This window comes from Balaenoptera acutorostrata, chromosome 3 (genome assembly GCF_949987535.1).
Source record: "Balaenoptera acutorostrata chromosome 3, mBalAcu1.1, whole genome shotgun sequence".
Lineage (NCBI taxonomy): Eukaryota > Metazoa > Chordata > Mammalia > Artiodactyla > Balaenopteridae > Balaenoptera > Balaenoptera acutorostrata.
In genome coordinates, this window is record NC_080066.1 from 88,830,431 (window position 1) to 88,855,639 (window position 25,209).

The window sequence follows — 25,209 nt, forward strand, 5'->3', positions numbered from 1 at the left end:
TAGAATAACCTCCCCTGGCTCTATCTGATTAACCCATCCTAGTCTCTTGCCTTTTTTTTAAAAAGTAGCTTGTGTGTTCATTCAACAAATATTTATAAGTGCCTACTGAGTGCTTGACCCTGGGAACAAAAGCCATGAACCAGGGAAGTTTTCTTTTCTTTTCTTTTATAAATTTATTTACTTTATTTATTTATTTTTTTGGCTATGTTGGGTCTTCATTGCTGCACGTGGGCTTTCTCTAGTTGTGGCGAGTGGGGGCTGCTCTTCGTTTCAGTGCGCAGGCTTCTCATTGTGGTGGCTTCTCGTTGCGGAGCACGGGCTCTAGGCGTGTGGGCTTCTGTAGTTGTGGCTCACGGGCTCAGTAGTTGTGGCTCACAGGCTCAGTAGTTGTGGCTCGTGGGCTCTAGAGCACAGGCTCAGTAGTTGTGGCGCATGGGCTTAGTTGCTCCGCGGCATGTGGGATCTTCCTGGACCAGGGCTCGAACCTGTGTCACCTGCATTGGCAGGCGGATTCTTAACCGCTGTGCCACCAGGGAAGCCCAGGGAAGTTTTCTTGTACATCTCTACTCACAGTTAGTCATTTCTTCTCCTTTTCTGAGTAACTTGTTCATGTCACTCTCACGGTGCTTGCTATATTGTAGTATAGTTAATTGCTTATGTGTAAGACTGTGCTTCCTGAGGACAGGGACTATATCTCATTTATCAGGACTTTAGAAGGTGATATAGTGGACAGCTTGTGGGGTTTGGTATCATACACACTCTAGTTAAAATATCAGCTCCATCCCATCCTGACGGTTACCTCAGCGAGTGGTCATCTCTTTGAACTCCAGTTTCTTCATCTGTAAAATGGGACTAATAGTACCTAATATACAGCACTATTGTGAGGATTAAATGCGTACATTTAAGGTGCTCAACGAGTTTAACTATTGTTATCATAGTACATTATATTATTAATATCCACCATACACATGGCACACCTAAACACATAGAAGCTGCCAAATAAACATCTGTGGAGTGAATGGATAGTTAGAGAGTTCTTAGGAGACCCCCTGCAATACAATCTTATCTTACCTGGCTTCTTGTAAGTCACATAGATATAGAGGAAGAACTCAATGACATAGGTGATGACAGCTGCCCACCAGTTGATGACAAACATGACTGCACAGCACAAAATAGCTCCAAAAAGAGATACCCACATGTTGTAAATACCGTATGCAGGTCTCCATCCTGAAATTTAAAAAAAAATCTATGTGCCCAAGAAAAGCTTCCACACTATCACCATCATACCACTGTGTATTATTAGACTGTAGGTAACATGGTTTCTTTCCTAGCATAAAAATCAGAACTTTTACGTCAAGTTCCTAACTCTATTATTTGTTTTCTGTGATCTTGGTCCCTGGCCTATGAAGGTGTAATTACACCAAATAAGAAAGCTGTGAAATGTAGAAAATGTGTCAATCATAGCCCCTCTGCACTTCCTGCATGCCAGGATGTCTTCCCAAACAACGAATCCCTAAGCGTCTGATATCTATGCCATCAAGAGTTGAAAGGAGGCAGGAGAGATGGAAAGAGTGGGGAGTAGCTGGTGGCGGGGGCGGGTGCTTGGGGGATGAACACCTTGGTGGCTCAAGAAAGAGAAGGTTAAGACAATAGGCTTATTGTTCCCATGGGGAAGGCAGAGCAGTCATCAAAAGTCAATCCACTGACTTCGTGCTAGCTCTTCTTTTACTCTAAGAGTATCGTGCTTGCCCTTTCAGAAATAATAATCTATGGCAAAAGAGGGAGAAATTTTTCTGTAATGGCTTCTTAAACGTGATGCATTAATTTATCATGCATTTTGCAAAGAAAATATTTCTCACCATTCATATATGCATGGGGGTTTCCGTGTTCTATTAGTTCCCTGAAATGAAAGAAGCTGGGAGACAGTATGGTCAGGATAAAGGAGCTCTGATTTGAACGGCACATTTGGTCTACGGGTAAAGCATATTTTAAATTTGGAGTTGCCAAAACACAACAGAACTTTCCGTCTTCAGGAGCAATTTCCAAAGTGGCCACAAGATGGAAATAGCACTTCAAGAACATCACTGGAAATGCCTTTATTTTTCTCAGTCTGACTCGTGTGTGTGTGTGTGTGTGTGTGTGTGTGTGTTTCTGTGTTTTTCTGTTTTTCCTCTTTTCCTCCTTCCTTTCCACTCTTACCCCTGCCAACCTCAGTTACTTCACTTTGTTTTTTAAAAATGAACACAACATGGTATGGCAGCACACATTTCTATGATCTGCTGTATTCCCTGACTAGAACCTTCTGTTCTCTATTTAAAACAAGGCAACAAAACAGAAACAAAAATTCTTCAGTTATCTTCTGGAGCCTAGTGGCCTTGAGTGGATGAGGCTCTCCTTCCATGTATGTTTTGTCATATTTGCAGCAGGTTTTCCAAAGGAGGTTTGAGTTCCTGGCAGACCCTAATAAAGTGAAGATGTGTTTATATCCTTGATAAAAGTCCTTGTAGTGAAGAACTTTCTGAGGGCTGATAAAGACAAGTCTCTATTCTGGTGGAAAGGCAGAAGAAAATTAGAATTTCTTCTAACTGGCCAGTGGAAGCAAAGAAGAGGTGAGGGGTGACAAAGATAGGGCAAGGTTCTTTGGTGTGAAATTTTGCACCACTTTAAACAACAGTGTGAGGAGTGTAGGGATGTCACCAGCTTCAATGTGAATTTGCACTGACTGCACTCAGCAGGCAATTATGGGAACTATCATCCTTCTCTTCTGCACCATGGGCAGGAAACAAATTGATAGTAAGGAAGTTGCAAATACATACATTCATTCCACTTCTGTGGTCACTTTCACCCTGGAAATAAATGGTGGTGTTTTTCTATTGCTGAAATAAATGTGGTTTCTCTTGCAATGAATAATTTATTGCTGCAGGAGAAAATTGACTTTATGGTTGGTCAAAAAGGCCATTGCTCAAATGATTCTTTTTCTATTTCAGAAGTCATCCCCCAACTTACCAAAATAAAGTGAATTACACCACCCACTAGGATATAAGGAAACATATAAACACAGATCAGGCACGTTTCACTGACTTATTTCATTTTATTGAGACAAACTGTTTGCTTAGATTTATTTTAGTTTTGAAAAGTCAACTTACCTGGAGATTTGGCATAAGAGGCATGAAAGCAGGAGAAATTAATAAGTGCGTATGAGGCCAGGAAAAAGTTGGAGATGATGGGAGCAATGGTATTCAGTTCCGCTGTGAACGAAGCAGAATTGAGTATGTACATATGAGTGATGAGACCAGGGGCTGAACAGCTGTTATAGCCTGGAAGCTTGACTTTATTTGGAAATTGAAAGCATAGCTAGCATCTATCAAAGTTTAAGAAGTTAGTGATTTTTCTTTGGGGCTGCACTCATTTACAAATATATTTTCAGCCAGGGTTTCTATAAAGTAAGAAACGAGAAAACTTACCAATCAAAAAATATAGACAATCAAGACCTCTACCTACAGAAGATTCGAGTGGGAGTGGATAGAGTATTTGGAGACCAGGCAGATGACAAACTCCCCTGTAGCTATTTCAGAGGTACCAAACATAGTGTTCTTTATCTGCTTTGTATACAATCAAAAGGTTCTGCAGGGTGACAGGTTAGTTAAATACCAGTGCACCAGAATCATCTAATTGGATACATCTCTGCATATACCCAGCTTGCTCTCTCTGACTTTCAGAATTTTTGTTAGTCATTTGTACGTTTCTACATCTCTAGAGAATTCTACCTCTCAAGGCTTGCCAAAAAAAGTTTTACCTCAGTATCTAAATGTCCAATATGGTTGAATCCTAGCTGGGTTGTTTACTCTATGATATAAAAATAATTTAGAGACATTCTCATTTATCTGAAAATCAGACAGCTATCAACCTCAGTGATGCAAATGTAGGTGGCAGCTGGGTGTGAATCTAGAACACGGACGCCAGCAAGAAAGTAGGCAAAAATAGCTGCCACGAAGCTGGCGCCAGGAAGCTAAGCTACAGCGTTCTGGAAGAGTGACCTTTGAGAGTATTATTTAATTTATACGATTTTTAAAATTTTGGGCTATTTGATCACTTAAATGCAGTCTAGGACAATAATTTGAAGTCTTAAAGTTTAAATTACACAATTGAAACATATCTACACATAATCACTTTTTTACTTAATTTTAAAAAATGTTAACACACATAGATTTAAAAAAAAATAAACAGAAGAGTGATTATGTGTAGATATAGAGAGTCACTTCCTGAGTTTATGTGATGAGGAGGAGCCCCCATTGTTTGGCACCGCTGCTGAATCTGGCTCTGCCTGTCTATGCGTAGGTACCATCATCCTTGCCTTTTGCTTCTTCTCCTCTCATGTGCTCACCCACAGTCGTGGTACCCTAGGGAGGAGTGAGGAATGTGCGAGCTAACTATGATGCATGTGCCTCTCCAGGATTGTGTAGCTATTTCTATACTGCTTAGGGAGGAGCAGCCGAGATTATTGCTTAAGGAGAAAGAGCTGAGCTAAGTGGTTCTCAGACCTTAGTGGTCTGTGAATTTCAGAAACTTGTAAGAATCAGATTCCTTTATCACCAGAGATTCTAACTCTGGCCTTGGGCCTAACGAATCCGCACTTTAACAAACCCACAGGTGATTTTCATTCTGACACAGGTGGTCAACAGACCACATTTTGAGAGCAGACACTTCACCTCTCCTGCTGGCTGTCAGGAGATGTAAAGACAGGTGGCAGCTGGGGGACACTGTGGGATTAGACAATATTGGGTGGGTTGGAGGAAGGCTTCGGTTGCATTTGGTTGGATGGATTTCCCACATTCAGATTCAAAGAAGAGATTAAAGTCCAAAGCCCACCTCAAGTCCTCAAAGGCCCTCCACACACAGGATTTCTCATTTCCTTCTTAGACAGACTCCAGTATTCCCAAATGGGGTATTAAACATAAAACAGGTAATGTCTCGAGCTCAAAGGAAAACCCTATGAGTAATCAGAATTCTTTGGCTTTCAGTAAGAACAAGAAAACTACAAACCAATAAGAATGAACGCCATGGCTATAACAAAAGTGAGAAGGTATCCTCTCAGGGGCTCATTGTTTTTCCCATATCCCTTTGCAAAGAACTGCAGGGCTTTGTAGATGTTGTCCTTGCACAGAGCCTAATGGAAAAGAAGAGGAGAAATTCGTCATTTATATCTATGCACAGTCATTTTCCCTGGGTGATTCTAACAAGATTTGGGGAAAGACGAAGTGATACATAATATGAAGCACAAGTTAACACTGCAGTTTATCATTCTTTATATTATTTGAATTGATCTTGACTATGTGGCAGACATAGCATTGGAGCCAGGTGCAAACATTAAACTGCTTCAGAAAGTGATGGAAAATGATTGCTGGTGAGAATGGATATTTCAGCTTGATCCATGTTCAGTGGCAACAGAAGGAGGGAGGAGCACATGCTCTTGTGCCTTTGTCACCTGGAAAACTTTGGGTGCGCTGACGAGGGAGGCCAGGGCCGAGGAGAGTGTTGCAGAAAAGATGCCAGCAGTGATAAGGGGGCCAAACCCTGACACCATGCTCATGACCTTGAGGAGAGAGGTTCAAGTTAGGCGACTCAGCCAACAGAGACTAAAACAAAAAAAATTTAAGCCAAAATTTTATGCACATGCTTCCCTTTCCACTTTCTGTGATTTGGAATCTCTTTAATAAGCTATTTGTTTCTAATCATATATTTTTTCCCCTGCTTCATTCTCAAGTTCTTAATAATTGTTTTTTCCAAAATGGAAATGGCTTTGTTATTGTTTGTTCTTTTTTTTTTTTAAATAAAAATAATAAATGCTCACCACAATACATCCAGAAGATACTGTAAAGAATAAACAGGGAAATGATTTCAAGGATTTTGACAACATTTTCCCCCTCTGTCCTTTCTGGGCATCTGTTTCTTGGACAATGGGAAACTCTATTCAGCAGAAAGTGGTATTTTAATAAGGTTTGGGGAGGGACCCAGCTGTTTACCAATCTTTTTAAAGGCATTAGCCTTTCTTGTTCTTCCTGCACATAGAGGCTTTTCAAACCTTTGCTTTTTCTGTGCTCATTAAACATAATTTTAGATCTGAGACATGATGAGATTCTATCAATTTAAGTCATATTTTGGAATAATGACTTCAGCTGAGTTAATTTCTCTTTGTTGGTTGTTAAACTAGATGAATGAAGCCTTCACGATAAATTTGCTTCTCCCTCTGCTCACCAATCATTCAGACAAATTAATATGTTTTAAGTTCCACAGTTTCCCCAACTTCCCTTGTTCCTTCCCCCTCACTTACCTCCCCGCAACTGCCACTCACAGTTTCCCTCTTGGCCTTGTCCTCCACACACTCCAGGACCACAACAGAGGCTTTTCCTAAGCTGAAGCCCAGGCATGAAATGCATTCCTAGTGCTAGCTAATCAAAGTCTCTCCATCTCCCCACCAGGAAATCTTACACAATTGATTGGAAGATGCATAATGGCGGTGGTAATCTTTCCCTGGTGACGCAATTCATACAACTGCCTGTTCTCTCCCCACCACAGTGAGTGTAACCACATAATGAATGCCTGTATGACTCCCTTTGCTCCCACACGAATTGTTCCTTGCTGAATTCGAATCAGTCAATAACCAATCTGTTGCGGAGTCAGAAGTTTCATTATACATGATGTTCTAAAAATGGAAGCAGTATCAATAAACATTATTATTTTCTGAGGTTCGAACCTGGAAATTGTTCATCAGCCCATACTGACATGGTTCATGTCGACATCTTGAGAAGTCGTAGCCTAACCCACAGGCTGCTGAACCATTGCAGTTCATCCCAGAAATGACGGTGTCATTCATGCTCCCAGTGGCATCTCGGACCACACAGGCCCCTGGGAAAACAACGAAGCCTTGTCATTTCTTTACATGAAGGGTTCTGCTCCCTTAAGGTTTTTCTTCTGAAAACACACTTAGTTTACTTTGACCTATCCTGTCTTCATTGTCAACACTTCCTCTGACTGGTACCTGGAAGTTCGCATCCTCTGAGGCCTGGGAGTGACCCCTATCTCTAAGAGGTTGCCGCTTCCCCTGCCTTGGGTAGTTTAAGTCCTAGCTTTTTGCCTGCCTCTGGAAGACACTTGGGATTGAGACTCCCTTCCTTTCAGCAGTGCTTTGCACATAGTATTGATTCAATTCAAATTTCTGGGTTAGTGCTACTGATTGGGAGTTTTTCAGATAGAAGAATTTATTTTCTCATCTGTGAGAGAACCAAGGGATGACATTACTGAATTCTAGTGATTAGGAGAACTGAGCTCTTATTTTCAACTAATGATTTTCCTTGCCTAACTTTTTTAAACCATTATAATTTTACTTATACAATTTTAATGGTTTAAATGATACAGAAAATACTTTGAGATAAAATATTAAGAGTTCCTAGGTAATATTCATGGTCAAATAATATCCTATCAAATACTTATCTCAGTCTATCCTATTATTTTTATACATTTGGGTATTTCTGTTATTTTCCATTACAAACAATCCTATGAACATCTTTGCACATAAAATCTTTCTTCTGTAATTCGAAGCATTTCTCTAGGATAGATTCCCTAAAATGAGTTATGAACTTTTTAAAGATTCTTGATATATATTTTAATCACTGACTGTTATTATTAATTTTTCTAACTGTAATCTCTGCCATTATGTATTTGATTGGATTATTGAAAGGTATGAATATAGGTGTGAGATATAGATATAGATATAGATATAGATATATAGATATATATAAACTTTTCTGAACTCCCTGAAGGATAAATACTTTGCAAACTAAATGCCAGTCAATGAAACTGTTCATTTGGCTTTTCAGTCTCCAGGCAGGGTGAGTTCTCATTCCTTGCTAATTATTTTAAGAGACGTCCCAGCAACAGATACTAATGGGAACCCTCAATTATAGTCATGGAATTCCTGCTCTTTGAATCTGGGAAAGACTTAAAGCTTGTAGAATCTTTTAGTTGAAAGAGCCATTTAAAATAATCAGTGCAGGAATCCTTTTTATATAGCCCTGAGAAGTGGCCTGCCAGCCTCTGCTTAAGTACTTTAAAGTATGGATGTTGGTTACCAAGCAAAACGATCCATTTCAGATTTTACCTTTTTGCATTGTTCATTTATGTTGAGCTGACTTTTTAAAATCATGTGTTTTAACTTCTGCATAGTAGAACTCCCCAAATTCCTATGAAGCCAAGCCATGAACCATTATTTGCTCTAATGACAGGCCAGGGACCCCATGACTATCCTTTTCTTACCCTGGAAAAAGTATAGAAACACAGATTTTTCTACCCATAAGAAGCAATAAAGGAGAAGAATCTCTGAAGTCAGGTCTATTCCTTTACTCATTTCTTCCTCCTTACTTTGTGTGAGAAAGAAAAACCATTTGGGAAATTTAGGTGATTTCAATGTCATTGAAAAATGTTTCCATTTCCTAAAGCACTGGAATAAAATCTCTTTGCATGTAACTAAACTTGGAAATGTCACAACAATACAATTAACAACATTATCCAATTTCTTGAAATAAGAGACAGTGAGAGAAGAAAGAACCTAAGTTAATTGTTTTGTTTTTTTCTAAAGAATCCAACTCCAGATAGATGTACTTTCTCCGTTTCCTTTGTAGTAAGCAGAGGACAATTCGGGTGTGCCCTTTTGGATGGCCATCTGGGCTTCCACAGTGGCCCAGCCTGGAGCTGTACTCCTGAGCGTGCACAGAAAAGTTCTTCTCTGAATGTTCCGCATTCCTTCCTCTCCAATAATGGCATAAGCTTGAGGTGACCCCCAGCCAGGAGGAGGTGTGGCTGCAGGCAGCACGTGGAACAAAAGTCAGCTTAAGAACGGCAGGCGTGACAGACTCTAGGTCCATCCACCTCACTACAGATAACTCAATTTTGTTTCTTTTTATGGCTGAGTAATAAGACTGTCATACAGAGTGAAGTAAGTCAGAAAGAGAAAAACAAATACCGTATGCTAACACATATATATGGAATCTAAAAAAAAAGAAAAAGGTTCTGAAGAACCTAGGGGCAGGACAGGAGTAAAGATGAAGACGTAGAGAATGGACTTAAGGACACGGGGAGGGAGAAGGGTAAGCTGGGAAGAACTGAGAGGGTGGCATGGACATATGTACACTACCAAATGTAAAATAGATAGCTAGTGGGAAGCAGCCACATAGCACAGGGAGATCAGCTCGGTGCTTTGTGACCACCTAGAGGGGTGGGATAGGGAGGGTGGGAGGGAGACGCGAGAGGGAGGGGATATGGGGATATATGTATATGTATAGCTGATTCACTTTGTTATAAAGCAGAAACTAACACACCATTGTAAAGCAGTTATACTCCAATAAAAATGTTAAAAAAATAAAATAAAATAAAATAAATTTTAAAAAAAGAACAGCAGGCAAATCCACATATTTTATGCTCACTGAGCAATGTGGGGGCTGGCTGCCCACACTGCTGGCAGCTGGGTCTAGTCTGATTGCCTGCCAATTGGTGACAGTGGCATTTCCATATTAGGGACAGCAGTGCAAGGAGGAGACACAGTCATCAATTCTGTATCTTGTGTACTTTCCTAAGGCTTTCGTCATTGTTGTTTTGTTTTTTGGGCTTCTTTTCTCTTACTCTGTTCTCACCTGCCTCCTAAAGGCAAGGGAGGAGGGTGCTGGAAATGGTGGCTTCCTTGGCAGTGGAAATATCACCTAGAGCAGCAAAATGGGATCCTTTCTGTGTTCGGGTAGAATGACAATCTGATTACCTCTACTCTATCCCTGACCCAGAGACACCTGTGTTACAGCTTAATTGCATTCAAACTCCTAGAGCATCCAAGAAGGGAATTAAAATTGTTACCTATTTAAAAAATTTCAACTTAACGTTCCATGGAAAGCCCACTTGACATGAAAAACAACTGGACCCCTTGTAATTCTGGCATTCTGACACCAGAGACACACAACTTACCTACACAAATAGCAACTCCTATGTAGGCGACGGTGGTGATGAAGATGGCCAGCATGGTCCCTCTGGGGATAGCATCTTGGGGATCCTTTGAAAAAATAATGTGGAGGAATGAGGAGATAGAGTGGAATAAGAAACAGACATCACTTGGACTTAGTTCTGTATTTTGAAAATTTTAGGCTACCCTTCCTGAGGCAAGGTCTAAAGAAAAAATCAAGCAAATGGCAAAGTGGTGAGCTCCAGTTCTTTTTGGACAAAGACAGGGTGTTTAGAGAGAATAAAGAAATCTCTATAACTTTGTGCTGAACAGAAGAGATTTATAACTGTCCAGGAGGGAGTTTTTATAGAAAAGTAGACTAGTTAGTTCACCACTGCCTTCCCCTCCCCTTTATCTCCTGTGAATTTCATGCAGATGTATCAGACCTTAAAGTATTAGGGGGGACACACAAACATACCCGGCACATTGACGATATCTGTGTGTGTATTTGTTTTGTACTAAGCTTAGGCTTACTTAAAAAAAATTACTTTTGACTGAGCAAAAAGATGATCTGCTAAATTCTCCAATCCTTCAAATCTCCCATTTGGAATCTAGTTCAGGAATAACTACAATGGGAGATATTGATTTCCATAAGCAGGCATAAAGAAAGAGGCAAATTTAAGCTTATACCAGAAAATGGGCTTTTCTCTTGCCCATAAATATATATAAATTCACTGAGCTGAGCTCACATCATATATAATATACCACTTTATATCCTATTTTGGGGGCTAAATCATATAATAATCAATTTCCAAGCAGCATAACTTCTAAATAATAGAATTCAACTTAACAGGGATTATTAAATAGAGATTTCAGTGCATTCATTGCTTATAAAAGACAGTGCTGGCATATAGTAGGGGTCAATAAATACCGAATTGAAGAAAGCACAATCTCAGTAGACATCAGTTCCCCCACCAGAGGACATGAGACCCATCGATACAAGTGAGCAATCAATGCAGTCAAAGTCTGAGTTTTGTGTTTTGTTAACTTAAATCTGCTGATCAAATCCATCAGAAAAATCAACTCATGGTGAATGCAGACGCAACCTGACAGCTGGAAATGTTAACTAAACCAAGCAAATCTGCCCCCACAGGGGAGTAAGCCAGCCCTACGGAGCCACTCTGTAATCACTCATTCCTTCCCATCCTTGTAGGGATATCTGCACACGTGGTTTGTTCTGATACAGACATATCCAACCTCTTCATTCCAAACAACTGTCTCCAAAAGAGAATGTGGCAAGTGTGTGTAACTGAGTAGCACACAGAAGGAAGAAGAAGGCAACCGTGGCTGAAAGCGACCCCACTCAATCTCATTCATGGTATGTTCAAATTTTATTTTATTGATTAAGGATTTCTTGGGATCTGAGTGAAATGTGAAGAATTGATATAAGTGGGAAGAAAGGCAATATATATAAGGGAAAGAGGTATGAAGATGGACAGCAGTCTTATACCTAAAACACAAAAACTTAGTTTATATTTAGAACTATCTGCTACAAGCTCTAAATTTACTTATTTAGGACTTACATGAGGGTCAAACTTGACCTGATATAAATCGGAATGCCAGTATCTTAATGTCTGGTCATATACTCACGTTGTCTGCTCTGGATACATTTCCCCTAGACAGGGCTCAGGACGTAGATCCTTAGTTTTCACTCTAAATGTTAATTTTCGTCCCTTAAGCAGTAACCCAAAAGCTCACCTTCCTTCACCTTTCTTTATTAAATATTTTATTTTTTTCCTTAGGACAGAATGCAGTCTACTAGATTGCTGCTGGTTGAGTGTCAACCATATCCTAATCTTACATCTCTGAAACTGCGTCTTAACTGTCCTGATTAGACCTGGGTACCTCCCAAATCTTCTCCCAGGCACATATTTACAGATCATCAATACTGTGTTAACAAATAGAAGGTTCAGGATGGGAGCCTTGTAGCATCCCCTTGTGCTAATGCTTGTTAACTGTCACTGGCAGCCTGAAGAGCCATCTTGAGAAGGATTCTGAGGCTATGAGCAGAGGTAGAGTCTTGCATATCCCCATAGTGTAGAAACAATACATGTTTCCTAAATTGAACTGAATCTATTATGTTCTAGTTTCACTCTCAGAAAGAAATATTATCTGTAAGTTCTGAAGTTTCCTTGCCACTTCCCAACACGTGGTCACCTCTCAGTCCTTAACATGCTTGACCACTCTGGCTTTTGATCATGTTAATTACTACTTCTCATAGCATTCTTCTCTCTTGACTTTCTCTGTCTTGGGTTCACCTACCTCTTAGCTCTTTCTTTTTCTTCTCTGTGGACTCCTTTTCTACCATTTATATTTTGAATATCCCCTGGGTGCTACCTTGGTCTGCTTCTCTCCTCCTTCTTACCCAGACCTGGACGGACTTATCCATGCCATGGCTTCCAGTCCTGGCCTAGTTTCTTTCCAGAGCTCCAGACTCGTACTTGTAGCTGCCCATTAGACATCTCACCTCTGATGTCCTTCTGCCATTTCAACCCCAATGGCCAAATCTGAGCCTCTATTCACCATGGAATCAATTCACTAGGTTACTAGTCAGCATGAAAAGAATACAGTAGAATAGAACTGATGTGAAAATATCGGAAGACATCATTTGTAATAAAGTATTGAACTGTTTGGAGAAATTTTTGCAGGTAGGCACTTGGTTGTGATATATAATGTTTTCTTACAGCAGATCATAGTAAAAAAAAAAAGCATCCCTTCCATTTCCTCTCCTAACTCTAACAAAAGCTGACCACTTTGATCCATATTCCCTGCCATGGCCTTAATTCAGGCTCATGTCATCTCTTATCCAGACTACTGTGATATCCTCTAACTGATCTTCTGCCTCTGGTCTCCCTACCTATCAACCCCCACCCTCTAATCCATCCCTCACAAGCTGCTAGCAAACGCTTTAAAATGAGTATCTAATCATGGTACTCTCTGATCTAACTTCCTTAGTGTCTCTAACTAGTTGTGGGATAATATCCAAACTCCGCTGTCCGTAGTTTAAAGGATTTCTGAGTTCTACATAACAGTATACAGTAGTGTATGTGCTAAAAGTTAAACTTAATTGTAAAATCACCCAAGTATTTTTAAATAGAAAAAATGCAACTTTTTACAACAATACTATGACCACGTGTGCCCTAAAAATCATGATAGGACATCTTTACATGTAAACTCATTTTCTTTACAATGTAAACTCAAAATCAGAGGTTTCTCGGTACAGATTGATAGATAAATAAAATTCTTTACTAATACAGCAATCCTAAATCAAGTTAGCACTTATCTTGGGAGAAAGGAATTCTAAGCCTTGCCTTTTTTTTAGATTGGGATATCCTCTAGTTCTTTGCTTACTCCCAGAGTGCCTAGGACACATAGAAGTTCCTTTATAAATATGTTTATTAATATATTGATGAAAAGATTTTACTTGCATACCCCACTCCACACATAAAATAATTTCCATCAGCAGCATCTTTCTCTGAGCCTTTTTACAGTCCTTGTTTTCTGTTCCAAATGTCCCTCCCTTCTTTGTCCTATTGATGAACTCCTATTCATCACTTCAAATCTGGATTGAATGTCCCCTCCTCTGAAAGACTTCCCTTACTTCTCTGGGGACAGGCAGTTACTGTTTCATATTTCCCTTGCACAAGATTTTTTTCTTGTTTTTTTATGACTCATATAGAGTTAATCTGTCTCTCTCTTAGACCATGAGCTCCTTGAGAGAAGGATCAAGCAAGCTCTTCTTTGCTCCTCTGGTGCCTGGTGTAAGTAATAAGTGTTGGTTGAGCTGAACTGACTACTAAGCATCTAATAATAAAAACTTGTTTCTGAGGAGTCTAAAGAAAGCACAATATTCTTTAATTTAAATGTGGTCTTACAGTATACAGAAATGTATATCAGTGACCTCTGATACTTTTCCAAATCTGAGAAACCAGAAGCTCAACGTCCAGAGCTAAATTTTGCTAAGCAGTACTACTTACAACTTGAATCATTTTGAACAAGTTACTTAATTTTTCTGAGCCTCAGCATACTCTTTTTTTATGCCATATCTCTGCTCAAGAATTTACCGTGGAGAGACCTTCAAGATGGCAGAGGATTAAGACATGGAGATCACCTTCCTCCCCATAAATACATCAGAAATACATCTACACGTGGAACTGCTCCTACAGAACACCTACTGAACGCTGGCAGAAGACCTCAGACCTCCCAAAAGGCAAGAAACTCCCCACGTACCTGGGTAGGGCAAAAGAAAAAACAGAGACAAAAGAATAGGGACCGAACCTGCACCTCGGGGAGGGAGCTGTGAAGGAGGAAAAGTTTCCACACACTAGGAAGCCCCTTCACTGGGGGAGACGAGGTGGGGGAGGTGGGGTGGGAGGGAAGCTTCGGAGCCACGGAGGAGAGCACAGCAACAGGGGTGCGGAGGAGAGATTCCCGCACAGAGGATCGGTGCTGACCATCACTCACCAGGCCGAGAGGCATGTCTGCTCCCCCGCTGGGGCAGGTGGGGGCTGGGAGCTGAGGCTCGGGCTTCGGAGGTCAGATCCCAGGGAGAGGACTGGGGTTGGCTGCGTGAACACAGCCTGAAGGGGGCTAGTGTGCCACAGCTAGCCAGGAGGGAGTCCAAGAAAAAGTCTGGAACTGCCGAAGAGGCAAGACACTTGCCTCAGCTATCAGCGCAGACCCCAGAGAAGGGCATGAAACGCTAAGGCTGCTGCTGCAGCCACCAAGAAGTCTGTGTGCAAGCACAGGTCACTCTCCACACCTCCCCTCCCGGGAGCCTGTACAGCCCGCCACTGCCAGGGTCCCGTGATTCAGGGACAACTTCCCCAGGAGAACACACGGCATTCCTCACACTGTTGCAATGTCATGCCAGCCTCTGCTGCCTCAGGCTCGCCCGGCATTCCATACCCACCCCCGGTCTGAGTGAGCCAGAGCCCCCTAATCAGCTGCTCCTTTAACCCCGTCCTGTCTGGGTGAAGAACAGACGCTCTCAGGCAACCTACACGCAGAGGCAGAGCCAAATCCAAAGCTGAACCCCAGGAGCTGTGCAAACAAAGAAGAGAAAGGGAAATCTCTCCCAGCAGCCTCAGGAGCAGTGGATTAAATCTCCACAATGAACTTGATGTACCCTGCGTCTGTGGAATACCTGAATAGACAATGAATCATCCCAAAATTGAGGCAGTGGACATTGGGAGCAACTGTACATGTGGGGTTTGCTTTCTGCACCTAATTTGTTTCTGGTTTTATGTTTATCTTAGTGTAGTATTTAGAGCTTATTATCATTGGTAGATTTGTTTATTGATTTGGTTGCTCCCTCCCCCCTTTTTAAAATATATATATATATATATATATATATATATATATATTTCCTTTTTCTCTTTTTGTGAGTGTGTATGTGTATGCTTCTTTGTGTGAGTTTGTCTGTATAGCTTTGCTTTTACCACTTTTCCTAGGGTTCTGTCTGTCCGTTTTTGTTTTTTTTTATTACTTTAATTTTTTTTTTATTTTTAATTTTTAAAATTTTTATTTCAATAACTTTATTTTCCTTCCTTTCTGTCTTCCTTCCTTGCTCCCTCCCTTCCTTCCTTCCTTCTTTCTTTCTTTCCTTCTTTCTTTCATTCTTTCTTTCTTCCTTCCTTCCTTCTTTCTTTCCTTCTTTCTTTCCTTTCTTTCTCTTTCTCTTTCTTTATTTTTCTTTCTTTCTCTCTTTCTTTTTTCTTTCTCTCTTTCTTTCTTTCTTTCTCTCTTTCTTCTCTTTCTTTTTCTTTCTTTTTCTCTCTTTCTCTCTTTCTTTCCCTCTCTTTCTCTTTTTCTCTTTCTCTCTCTTTCTCTCTTTCTCTCTTTCTCTCTCTCTCTCTTTCTTTCTTTCTTTCTTTCTTTCTCTCTCCCTTATCTTCTGGGCTGTGTGGCTGACAGGGTCTTGGTGCTCCGGCCGGGTGTCAAGCCTGTGCCTCTGAGGTGGGAGAGCCAAGTTCAGGACATTGGTCCACCAGAGACCTCCCAGCCCCACGTAATATCAATCGGCGAGAGCTCTCCCAGAGATCTCCGTCTCAATGCTAAAACCCAGTTCCACTCAATGACCAGCAAGCTCCAGTGCTGGACACCCTATGCCAAACAACTAGCAAGACAGGAACACAACCCCACCCATTAACAGAGAGGCTGCCTAAAATCATAATAAGGTCACAGACACCCCAAAACACACCACCAGGCGTGGTCCTGCCTACCAGAAAGACAAGATCCAGCCTCATCCACCAGAACACAGGCACCAGTCCCCTCCACCAGGAAGCCTACACAACACACTGAAGCAACCTTAGCCACTGCGGGCAGACACCAAAAACAACGGGAACTATGAACATGCAGCCTGCAAAAAGGAGACCCCAAACACAGTAAGTTAAGCAAAATGAGAAGAAAGAGAAACACACAGCAGATGAAGGAGCAAGGTAAAAACCCACCAGACCAAACAAATGAAGAGGAAATAGGCAGTCTACCTGAAAAAGAATTCAGAGCAATGATAGTAAAGATGATCCAAAATCTTGGAAATGGAATGGAAAAAATACAAGAAACATTTAACAAGGACCTAGAAGAACTAAAGAGCAAACAAACAATGATAAACAACACAATAACTGAAATTAACAATTCCCTAGAAGGAATTAAGAGCAGAATAACTGAGGCAGAAGAACGGACAAGTGACCTGCAAGATAAAATAGTGGAAATAACTACCGCAGAGCAGAATAAAGAAGAAAGAATAAAAAGAATTGAGGACAGTCTCAGAGACTTCTGGGACAACATTAAACACACCAACATTCGAATTATAGGGGTCCCAGAAGAAGAAGAGAAAAAGAAAGGGACTGAGAAAATACTTGAAGAGATTATAGTTGAAAACTTCCCTAATGTGGGAAAGGAAAGGGTTAATCAAGTCCAGGAAGTGCAGAACGTGCCATACAGGATAAATGCAAAGAGAAACACATGAAGACACATATTAATCAAACTATCAAAAATTAAATACAAAGAAAAAATATTAAAAGCAGAAAGGGAGGGCTTCCCTGGTGGCGCAGTGGTTGAGAATCTGCCTGCTAATGCAGGGGACACGGGTTCGAGCCCTGGTCTGGGAAGATCCCACATGCCACGGAGCAGCTGGGCCCGTGAGCCACAACTACTGAGCCTGCGCGTCTGGAGCCTGTGCCCCGCAACGGGAGGGGCCGCAATAGTGAAAGGCCCGCGCACCGCGATGAAGAGCGGTCCCCACACCGCGATGAAGAGTGGCCCCCACTTGCCGCAACTAGAGAAAGCCCTCGCACGAACCGAAGACCCAACACAGCCAAAAATAAATAAATAAATAAATAAAGTAGCTATAAAATTAAAAAAAAAAAAAAAAAAGCAGAAAGGGAAAAACAACAACTAACATACAAGGGAATCCCCATAAGGTTAACAGTTGATCTTTCAGCAGAAACTCTGCAAGCCAGAAGGGAGTGGCAGGACATATTTAACGTGATGAAAGGGAAAATCCTACAACCAAGATTACTCTACCCAGCAAGGATCTCATTCAGATTCAACAGAGAAACTAAAACCTTTACAGACAAGCAAAAGCTAAGAGAATTCAGCACCACCAAACCAGCTTTACAACAAATGCTAAAGGAACTTCTCTAGGCAGGACACACAAGAGAAGGAAAAGACCTACAATAACAAACCCAAAACAATTAAGAAAATGGTAATAGGAACATACATATCGATAATTACCTTACATGTAAATGGATTAAATGCTCCAACAAAAAGACATAGATGGGCTGAATGGATACAAAAACAAGACCCATATATATGCTGTCTACAAGAGACCCACTTGAGACCTAGGGATACATACAGACTGAAAGTGAGGGGATGGAAAAAGATATTCCATGCAAATAGAAATCAAAAGAAAACTGGAGTAGCAATTCTCATATCAGACAAAATAGACTTTAAAATAAATACTATTACAAGAGACAAAGACGGACACAACATAATGATCAAGGGATCAATCCAAGTAGAAGATATAACAATTGTAAATATTTATGCATCCAACGTAGGAGCACCTCAATACATAAGACAAATGCTAACAGCCATAAAAGGGGAAATTGAGAGTAACACAGCCATAGTAGGGGACTTTAACACCCCGCTTGCACCAATGGACAGATCATCCAAAATGAAAATAAATAAGGAAACACAAGCTTTAAATGATACATTAAACAAGATGGACTTAATTGATATTTATAGGACATTTCATCCAAAAACAACAGAATACACGTTCTTCTCAAGTGCTCATGGAACATTCTCCAGGTTAGATCATATCTTGGGTCACATATCAAGCCTGGGTAAATTTAAGAAAATTGAAATCACATCAAGTATCTTTTCCGACCGCAACGCTCTGAGACTAGATATCAATTACAGGAAAAAATCTGTAAAAAATACAAACACATGGAGGCTACACAATATGCTACTAAATAACCAAGAGATCACTGAAGAAGTCAAAGAGGAAATCAAAAAATACCTAGACACAAATGACAATGAAAACATGATATGACCCAAAACCTATGGGATGCAGCAAAAGCAGTTCCAAGAGTGGTTTATACTAATACAATCCTACCTCAAGAAACAAGAAACATCTCAAATAAACAACCTAAACTTACACCTAAAGCAATTAGAGAAAGAAGAACAAAAAAACCCCAAAGTTAGCAGAAGGAAAGAAATCATAAAGATCAGATCAGAAATAAATGAAAAAGAAATGAAGGAAACGATAGCAAAGATCAAGAAAACTAAAAGCTGGTTCTTTGAGAAGATAAACAAAATTGATAAACCATTAGCCAGACTCATGAAGAAAAAAAGGGAGAAGACTCAAATCAATAGAATTAGAAATGAAAAACAAGTAACAACTGACACTGCAGTAATACAGAGGATCATGAGAAATTACTACAAGCAACTCTATGTCAATAAAATGGACAACCTGGAAGAAATGGAAAAATTCTGAGAAAACCACACCTTCTGAGACTGAACCAGGAAGAAGTAGAATACATAAACAAACCAATCACAACCACTGAAATTGAGACTGTGATTAAAAATCTTCCAACAAACAAAAGCCCAGGACCAGATGGCTTCACAGGTGAATTCTATCAAACATTTAGAGAAGAACTAACACCTATCCTTCTCAAACTCTTCCAAAATATAGCAGATGGAAGAACACTCCCAAGCTCATTCTATGAGGCCACCATCACCCTGATACCAAAACCAGACAAAGATTTCGCAAAGAAAGAAAACTGCAGGCCAATATCACTGATGAACATAGATGCAAAAATCCTCAACAAAATACTAGCAAACAGAATCCAACAGCACATTAAAAGGATCATACACCATGATCAAGTGGGGTTTATCCCAGGAATGCAAGGATTCTTCAATATATGCAAATCAATCAATGTGAAGGAGAAAAACCACATGATCATCTCAATAGATGCAGAAAAAGCTTTTGACAAAATTCAACACCCATTTATGATAGAAACCCTCCAGAAAGTAGGCATAGAGGGAGTTTACCTCAACATAATAAAGGCCATATGTGACAAACCCACAGCCAGCATTGTTCTCAATGCTGAAAAACTGAAACCATTTCCTCTAAGATCAGGAACAAGACAAAGTTGCCCACTCTCACCACTATTATTCAACATAGTTTTGGAAGATTTAACCACAGCAATCAGAGAAGAAAAAGAAATAAAAGGAATCCAAATCAGAAAAGAAGAAGTAAAGCTGTCACTGTTTGCAGATGACATGATACTATACATAGAGAATCCTAAAGATGCTATCAGAAAACTACTAGAGCTAATCAATGAATTTGGTAAAGTAGCAGGATACAAAATTAATGCACAGAAATCTCTTGCATTCCTATACATTAATGATGAAAAATCTGAAAGAGAAATTAAGGAAACACTCCCATTTAACACTGTAACAAAAAGAATAAAATACCTAGGAATAAACCTACCTAAGGGGAAAAAAGACGTGTATGCAGAAAACTATAAGACACTGATGAAAGAAATTAAAGATGATACCAACAGATGGAGAGATATACCATGTTCTTGGATTGGAAGAATCAACATTGTGAAAATGACTATACCACCCAAAGCAATCTACAGATTCAGTGCAATCATTATCAAACCACCAATGGCATTCTTCACAGAACTAGAACAAAAAATTTCACAATTTGTATGGAAACCACAAGACCCCGAATAGCCAAAGTAGTCTTGAGAAAGAGAAATGGAGCTGGAGGAATCAGGCTTCTGGACTTCAGACTCTTATAAAGCTACAGTCATCAAGACAGTATGGTCCTGGCACAAAAACAGAAATATAGATCAATGGAACAGGATAGAAAGCCCAGAGATAAACCCACACACATATGGTCACCTTATCTTTGATAAAGGAGGCAAGAGTATACAATGGAGAAAAGACAGCCTCTTCAATAAGTGGTGCTGGGAAAACTGGACAGCTACATGGAAAAGAATGAAAGTAGAACACTCCCTAACACCATACACAAAAATAAACTCAAAATGGATTAAAGATCTAAATGTAAGGCAAGGCACTATAAAACTTTTAGAGGAAAACATAGGCAGAACAGTCTATGACATAAATCACAGCAAGATCCTTTTTGACCCACCTCCTAGAGAAATGGAAATAGAAACAAAAATAAACAAATGGGACCTAATGAAACTTAAAAGCTTTTGCACAGCAAAGGAAACCATAAACAAGATGAAAAGACAACCCTCAGAACGGGAGAAAATATTTGCAAATGAAGCAACTGAAAAAGGATTGATCTCCAAAATTTACAAGCAGCTCATGAAGCGCAATATCAAAAAAACAAACAACCCAATCCAAAAATGGGCAGAAGACCTAAATAGACATTTCTCCAAAGACGATATACAGATTGCCAACAAACACATGAAAGGATGCTAAACATCACTAATCATTAGAGAAATGCAAATCAAAGGTACAATGAGGTATCACCTCATACCAGTCAGAATGCCATCATCAAAAAATCTACAAACAATAACTGCTGGAGAGTGTGTGGAGAAAAGGGAACCCTCTTGCACTTTTGGTGGGAATGTAAACTGATACAGCCACTATGGAGAACAGTATGGAGGTTCCTTAAAAAACTAAAAATAGAACTACCATACAACCCATCAATCCCACTACTGGGCATATACCCTGAGAAAACCATAACTCAAAAAGAGTCATGTACCACAATGTTCATTGCAGCTCTATTTACAATAGCCAGGACATGGAAGCAACCTAAGTGTCCATCAACAGGTGAATGGATGAAGAAGATGTGGCACATATATACAATGGAATATTACTCAGCCATAAAAAGAAATGAAATTGAGTTATTTGTAGTGAGGTGGATGGACCTAGAGTCTGTCATACATAGTGAAGTTAAGTCAGAAAGAGGAAAACAAATACAGCTAACACATATATATGGAATCTAAAAAAAGAAAATAATAATAATGGTTCTGAAGAACCTAGGGGCAGAACAAGAATAAAGATGCAGACGTAGTGAATGGACTTGAGGACACGGGGAGGGGGAAGGGTAAGCTGGGACAAAGTGAGAGAGGCATGGACATATATACACTACCAAATGTAAAATAGATAGCTAGTAGGAAGCAGCCGCATAGCACAGGGAGATCAGCTCGGTGCTTTGTGACCACCTAGAGGGGAGGGATAGGGAGGGTGGGAGGGAGACGAAAGAGAGAGGAGATATGGGGATATATGTATATGTATAGCTGATTCACTTTGTTATACAGCAGAAACTAACACACCATTGTAAAGCAATTATACTCCAATAAAGATGTTAAAAAAAACAAAAAGAATTTACTATGGCACTGCAGTCCTTAATATAACAAATCTAAATGCCTTTATTCATTCACTCAATAAATATTTTCTGAAGCTTTCCTATCTCCAAGGACATAGCAGTGAACAAATCCAAAGGCAAAGTCCCCACTTTCATGGAATTATATTGGAGGGTAAGCCTCTCTCGCTCAGGTCCCTTCCACAGCCTTTCTCCTTACCTTATAAGGTTACCCAGCCCGTCAAGACTTCTCCAGTTGAATCGTGCGAGACTCCTTACTGTCCCACAGTTTTCCCATTCCTGTCTGTTCTTTTGTTTTTTCTGCCTGGAATACCCTTATATTTTCTGACCTGTTGTCAGTATCCAGCCTTTGCTTTTAGTTCCTGCTCAAAAGTTACTTTGTTGAGAAAATCATCCCTAATGTAATTATTTCTTCATTATTTTTATTTCATAATGAACTTGAACAATGCATTCAGTTTTCATTTATACCTATCTCCTCATGACTCTTGCAAATATTTCTTGTCTTCCAAAGTTGATTATAAACTTATTGAGGTAAAACCTGTGTCTTCTACTTTTTTTCACGTGTGGTAGAGACTATTTATTGTCCTGTAATATACATTTTCACCTTCCTCCTTTTAATACTAGAACCCCCTAAAATTTTATCTGGTGACATAGTTGTCCAAGTAGAGATTACATTTCCCAGTCTTCTTTGCAACGAGTTAAGGTCACAGAGACTAAATTCCGGTCAATGGAATGTCAACAGAAGTGATTGTTTGCCCTCTACTTCCTTATCCCCCTTCCTATGGACTGGAATGTGATCTTGGAAGTGATCAGTCATCTTGGACCTTGAAGATGAGGGCAAACCCCAAGGGAATGGTAATACAAGAGAGGTCATCTGGGTTTTCTGGGCTACCTTTTGGAGCAGACCTTTCTTATTCCGGTAGATGGCCTATGGCCTTGAATTTTTATGCACTAGGAAAACAAACTTCTGTCTTAATTAGGTCACTGTTCTTGGCCTTTTATAAAACATTGAAACTAATAACCTAACTAATACAATGCTCCTTACACTACTTAACATAGAATATTATGAGTAGACTGCTAAATAAATACCTATTAAGTGAGTGCATGTACCTCTGAATTTAATGACATAAGTATTCAGTAATAAAGTGATTTGGTTTTGGTTTTGTTTTTTCTTGAATATTCAGTTCATTATGTGTTTAAAAGAGAAAGGGTGGTTCTGATATATTTTTTAAATAAATTTATTTATTTATTTTTGGCTGCATTGGGTCTTTGTTACTGTGCGAGGGCTTTCTCTAGTTGCAGCGAGCGGGGGCTACTCTTCATTGCGGCACGCAGGCTTCTCATTGCGGTGGCTTCTCTTGTTGCTGAGCACAGGCTCTAGGCACATGGGCTTCAGTAGTTGTGGCATGTGGGCTCAGTAGTTGTGGCTCATGGGCTCTAGAGCGAAGGCTCAGTAGTTGTGGCGCACAGGCTTAGTTGCTCCGTGGCATGTGGATCTCCCGGAACAGGGGTCGAACCCATGTCCCCTACATTGGCAGGAGGATTCTTAACCACTGTGCCACCAGGGAAGCCCAGTTCTGATATTTTTTTTCACTGAATTATATTCATTTTGTTGGAAATATGACACACTGTCAATATACTCTGTCCTTCTGATATCACTGAATAAGACTTTTGGAAGAACTATCTGGAATAGGATAGTTTGGCAGTAAAATGTGTCATTAAAGTGAGAAGTTTTAAATAAATAGGAAACCTTGCAGAAATCTTACAGTTTTGAAATCTATAGAGAAACATGGTCACTGTTGATGTCTGTAGCTCCTTGTCCTGTCCAAGTGCACCATTACCTCGCAGGATTACAAAGCAGAGGAAACAACATACCTCCAAATCTCCCGAGATATTGGCACCAGCAAGAATCCCAGTTGCTGCTGGGAAAAAAATGGCAAAGACAGAGAAGAAGCCTTCACCTTTTGTGAAGCTTGGCCCAAAGTTTTCTGCAAATATTGATGCTGCAACACAAATAATGAGAAAATTATCATGTAGACTTTCTTCACAGGTAGGAGATAAAGTTACATTTGGCTTTTATAGCCCTAAATGCAAAGTGTTCCTATAATCTAAATGGAATGAGCTTGAAGATATTGGTGTACTCCTGATGAACCTCATGTGAATATTTGCCAAGAGTCAAAATACATGTCAGAAGGTTTTAGATCTCTAGGACATACCCTGAAAAATCAATAATTTTCATGCAAACAGAGACCCATGCTGTCTAACTTCTTTGAATCTAGAAGATTGTAAAGAAGGAAATGGAAAATTCTCTCATGACCCTACTGGCATACTCACAAATATACCACACAACATTGCCCCACACACATACAGCTACATTCTCACATATATATGCACCTTAATCAGCACACTGCTTTTCTATGCCTTTTTAAAAAAAATTATAGGAGAAACTTGTGGGTGAGGCTGTCTTACGGTTTTTTTTACTAATGTTCTAACCTCCCTGCCCCTGTCTCTAGAGTTGGATCTTAGATCCTTATACCAAATTCTCATGTATAGGAGACTATATATATATATTCTCTCTTTATATATAATATATATATATGAAGAGAGAGAGAGAGGAGCTTTGGTCATAAAATAATAATATCCCACAGGTTGTCACCAAATTATTTAAATGAAAAGGAAACAGGGACTTCCCTGGTGGCACAGTGGTTAAGAATCCGCCTGCCAATGCAGAGGACATGGGTTTGAGCCCTGGTCTGGGAAGATCCCACATGCCGCAGAGCAGCTAAGCCTGTGCACCATGAGCACTACTGAGCCTGTGCTCTAGAGCCCACGAGCCACAACTACTGAGCCCACAGGCTGCAACTACTGAAGGCCGTGCGCTCTAGGGCCTGTGCTCAGCAACAAGAGAAGCCACCACAGTGATAAGCCTGCGCACTGCAATGAAGAGTAGCTCCTGCTTGCTGCAACTAGAGAAAGCCCGCATGCAGCAACAATGACCCAATGCAGCCAAAAAATAATTAATTTTTTAAAAAAGAAAAAAATTAAAATATAGAAAAGGAACAATGTAGAAGAAAAACAGAAAGAAAAACAAAGAAAGAAAAGGAAGGAAGAAAAATATGAACAAAAGAATCTAGGATGATGCAAAAATAAGGAAAAAATTTAAAACATAAAAATTACAGCAGGAGCTGGAAAAAGGGAAAAGAATCAAAAGGAAAAGGATTTGCAAAGCAAACAAGACAATTCTACAAAGAAAAAGAATCAGGAAGAAAGAAGTGATGTGATATAAAAAGGGAAC

At 40.0% G+C, this 25,209-nt stretch overlaps 1 protein-coding gene and 1 long non-coding RNA gene across 8 annotated transcripts in view; one reads left to right on the forward strand and one right to left on the reverse strand.

Moving 5' to 3' along the window:
• Window positions 1-25,209, forward strand: part of LOC103000497 (uncharacterized) — a 137,590-nt gene that overhangs the window by 72,022 nt on the left and 40,359 nt on the right. For both annotated transcript variants that reach the window (XR_450011.3, XR_009007780.1), the window contains exons 4-5: window positions 11,196-11,360; window positions 13,744-13,803. This is a non-coding gene — a long non-coding RNA (uncharacterized LOC103000497). The remainder of the gene's footprint in view (window positions 1-11,195; window positions 11,361-13,743; window positions 13,804-25,209) is intronic.
• SLC12A1 (solute carrier family 12 member 1) overlaps window positions 1-25,209 on the reverse strand; it is a 93,173-nt gene that overhangs the window by 43,919 nt on the left and 24,045 nt on the right. For all 6 annotated transcript variants that reach the window (XM_057544651.1, XM_007170446.2, XM_057544649.1 and 3 more), the window contains exons 9-15: window positions 23,790-23,917; window positions 10,009-10,093; window positions 6,755-6,906; window positions 5,486-5,593; window positions 5,044-5,167; window positions 3,147-3,248; window positions 1,072-1,227 (exon numbers count right to left, since the gene is read on the reverse strand). In XM_057544651.1, the coding sequence (XP_057400634.1) occupies window positions 1,072-1,227; window positions 3,147-3,248; window positions 5,044-5,167; window positions 5,486-5,593; window positions 6,755-6,906; window positions 10,009-10,093; window positions 23,790-23,917 (855 nt within the window). The remainder of the gene's footprint in view (window positions 1-1,071; window positions 1,228-3,146; window positions 3,249-5,043; window positions 5,168-5,485; window positions 5,594-6,754; window positions 6,907-10,008; window positions 10,094-23,789; window positions 23,918-25,209) is intronic.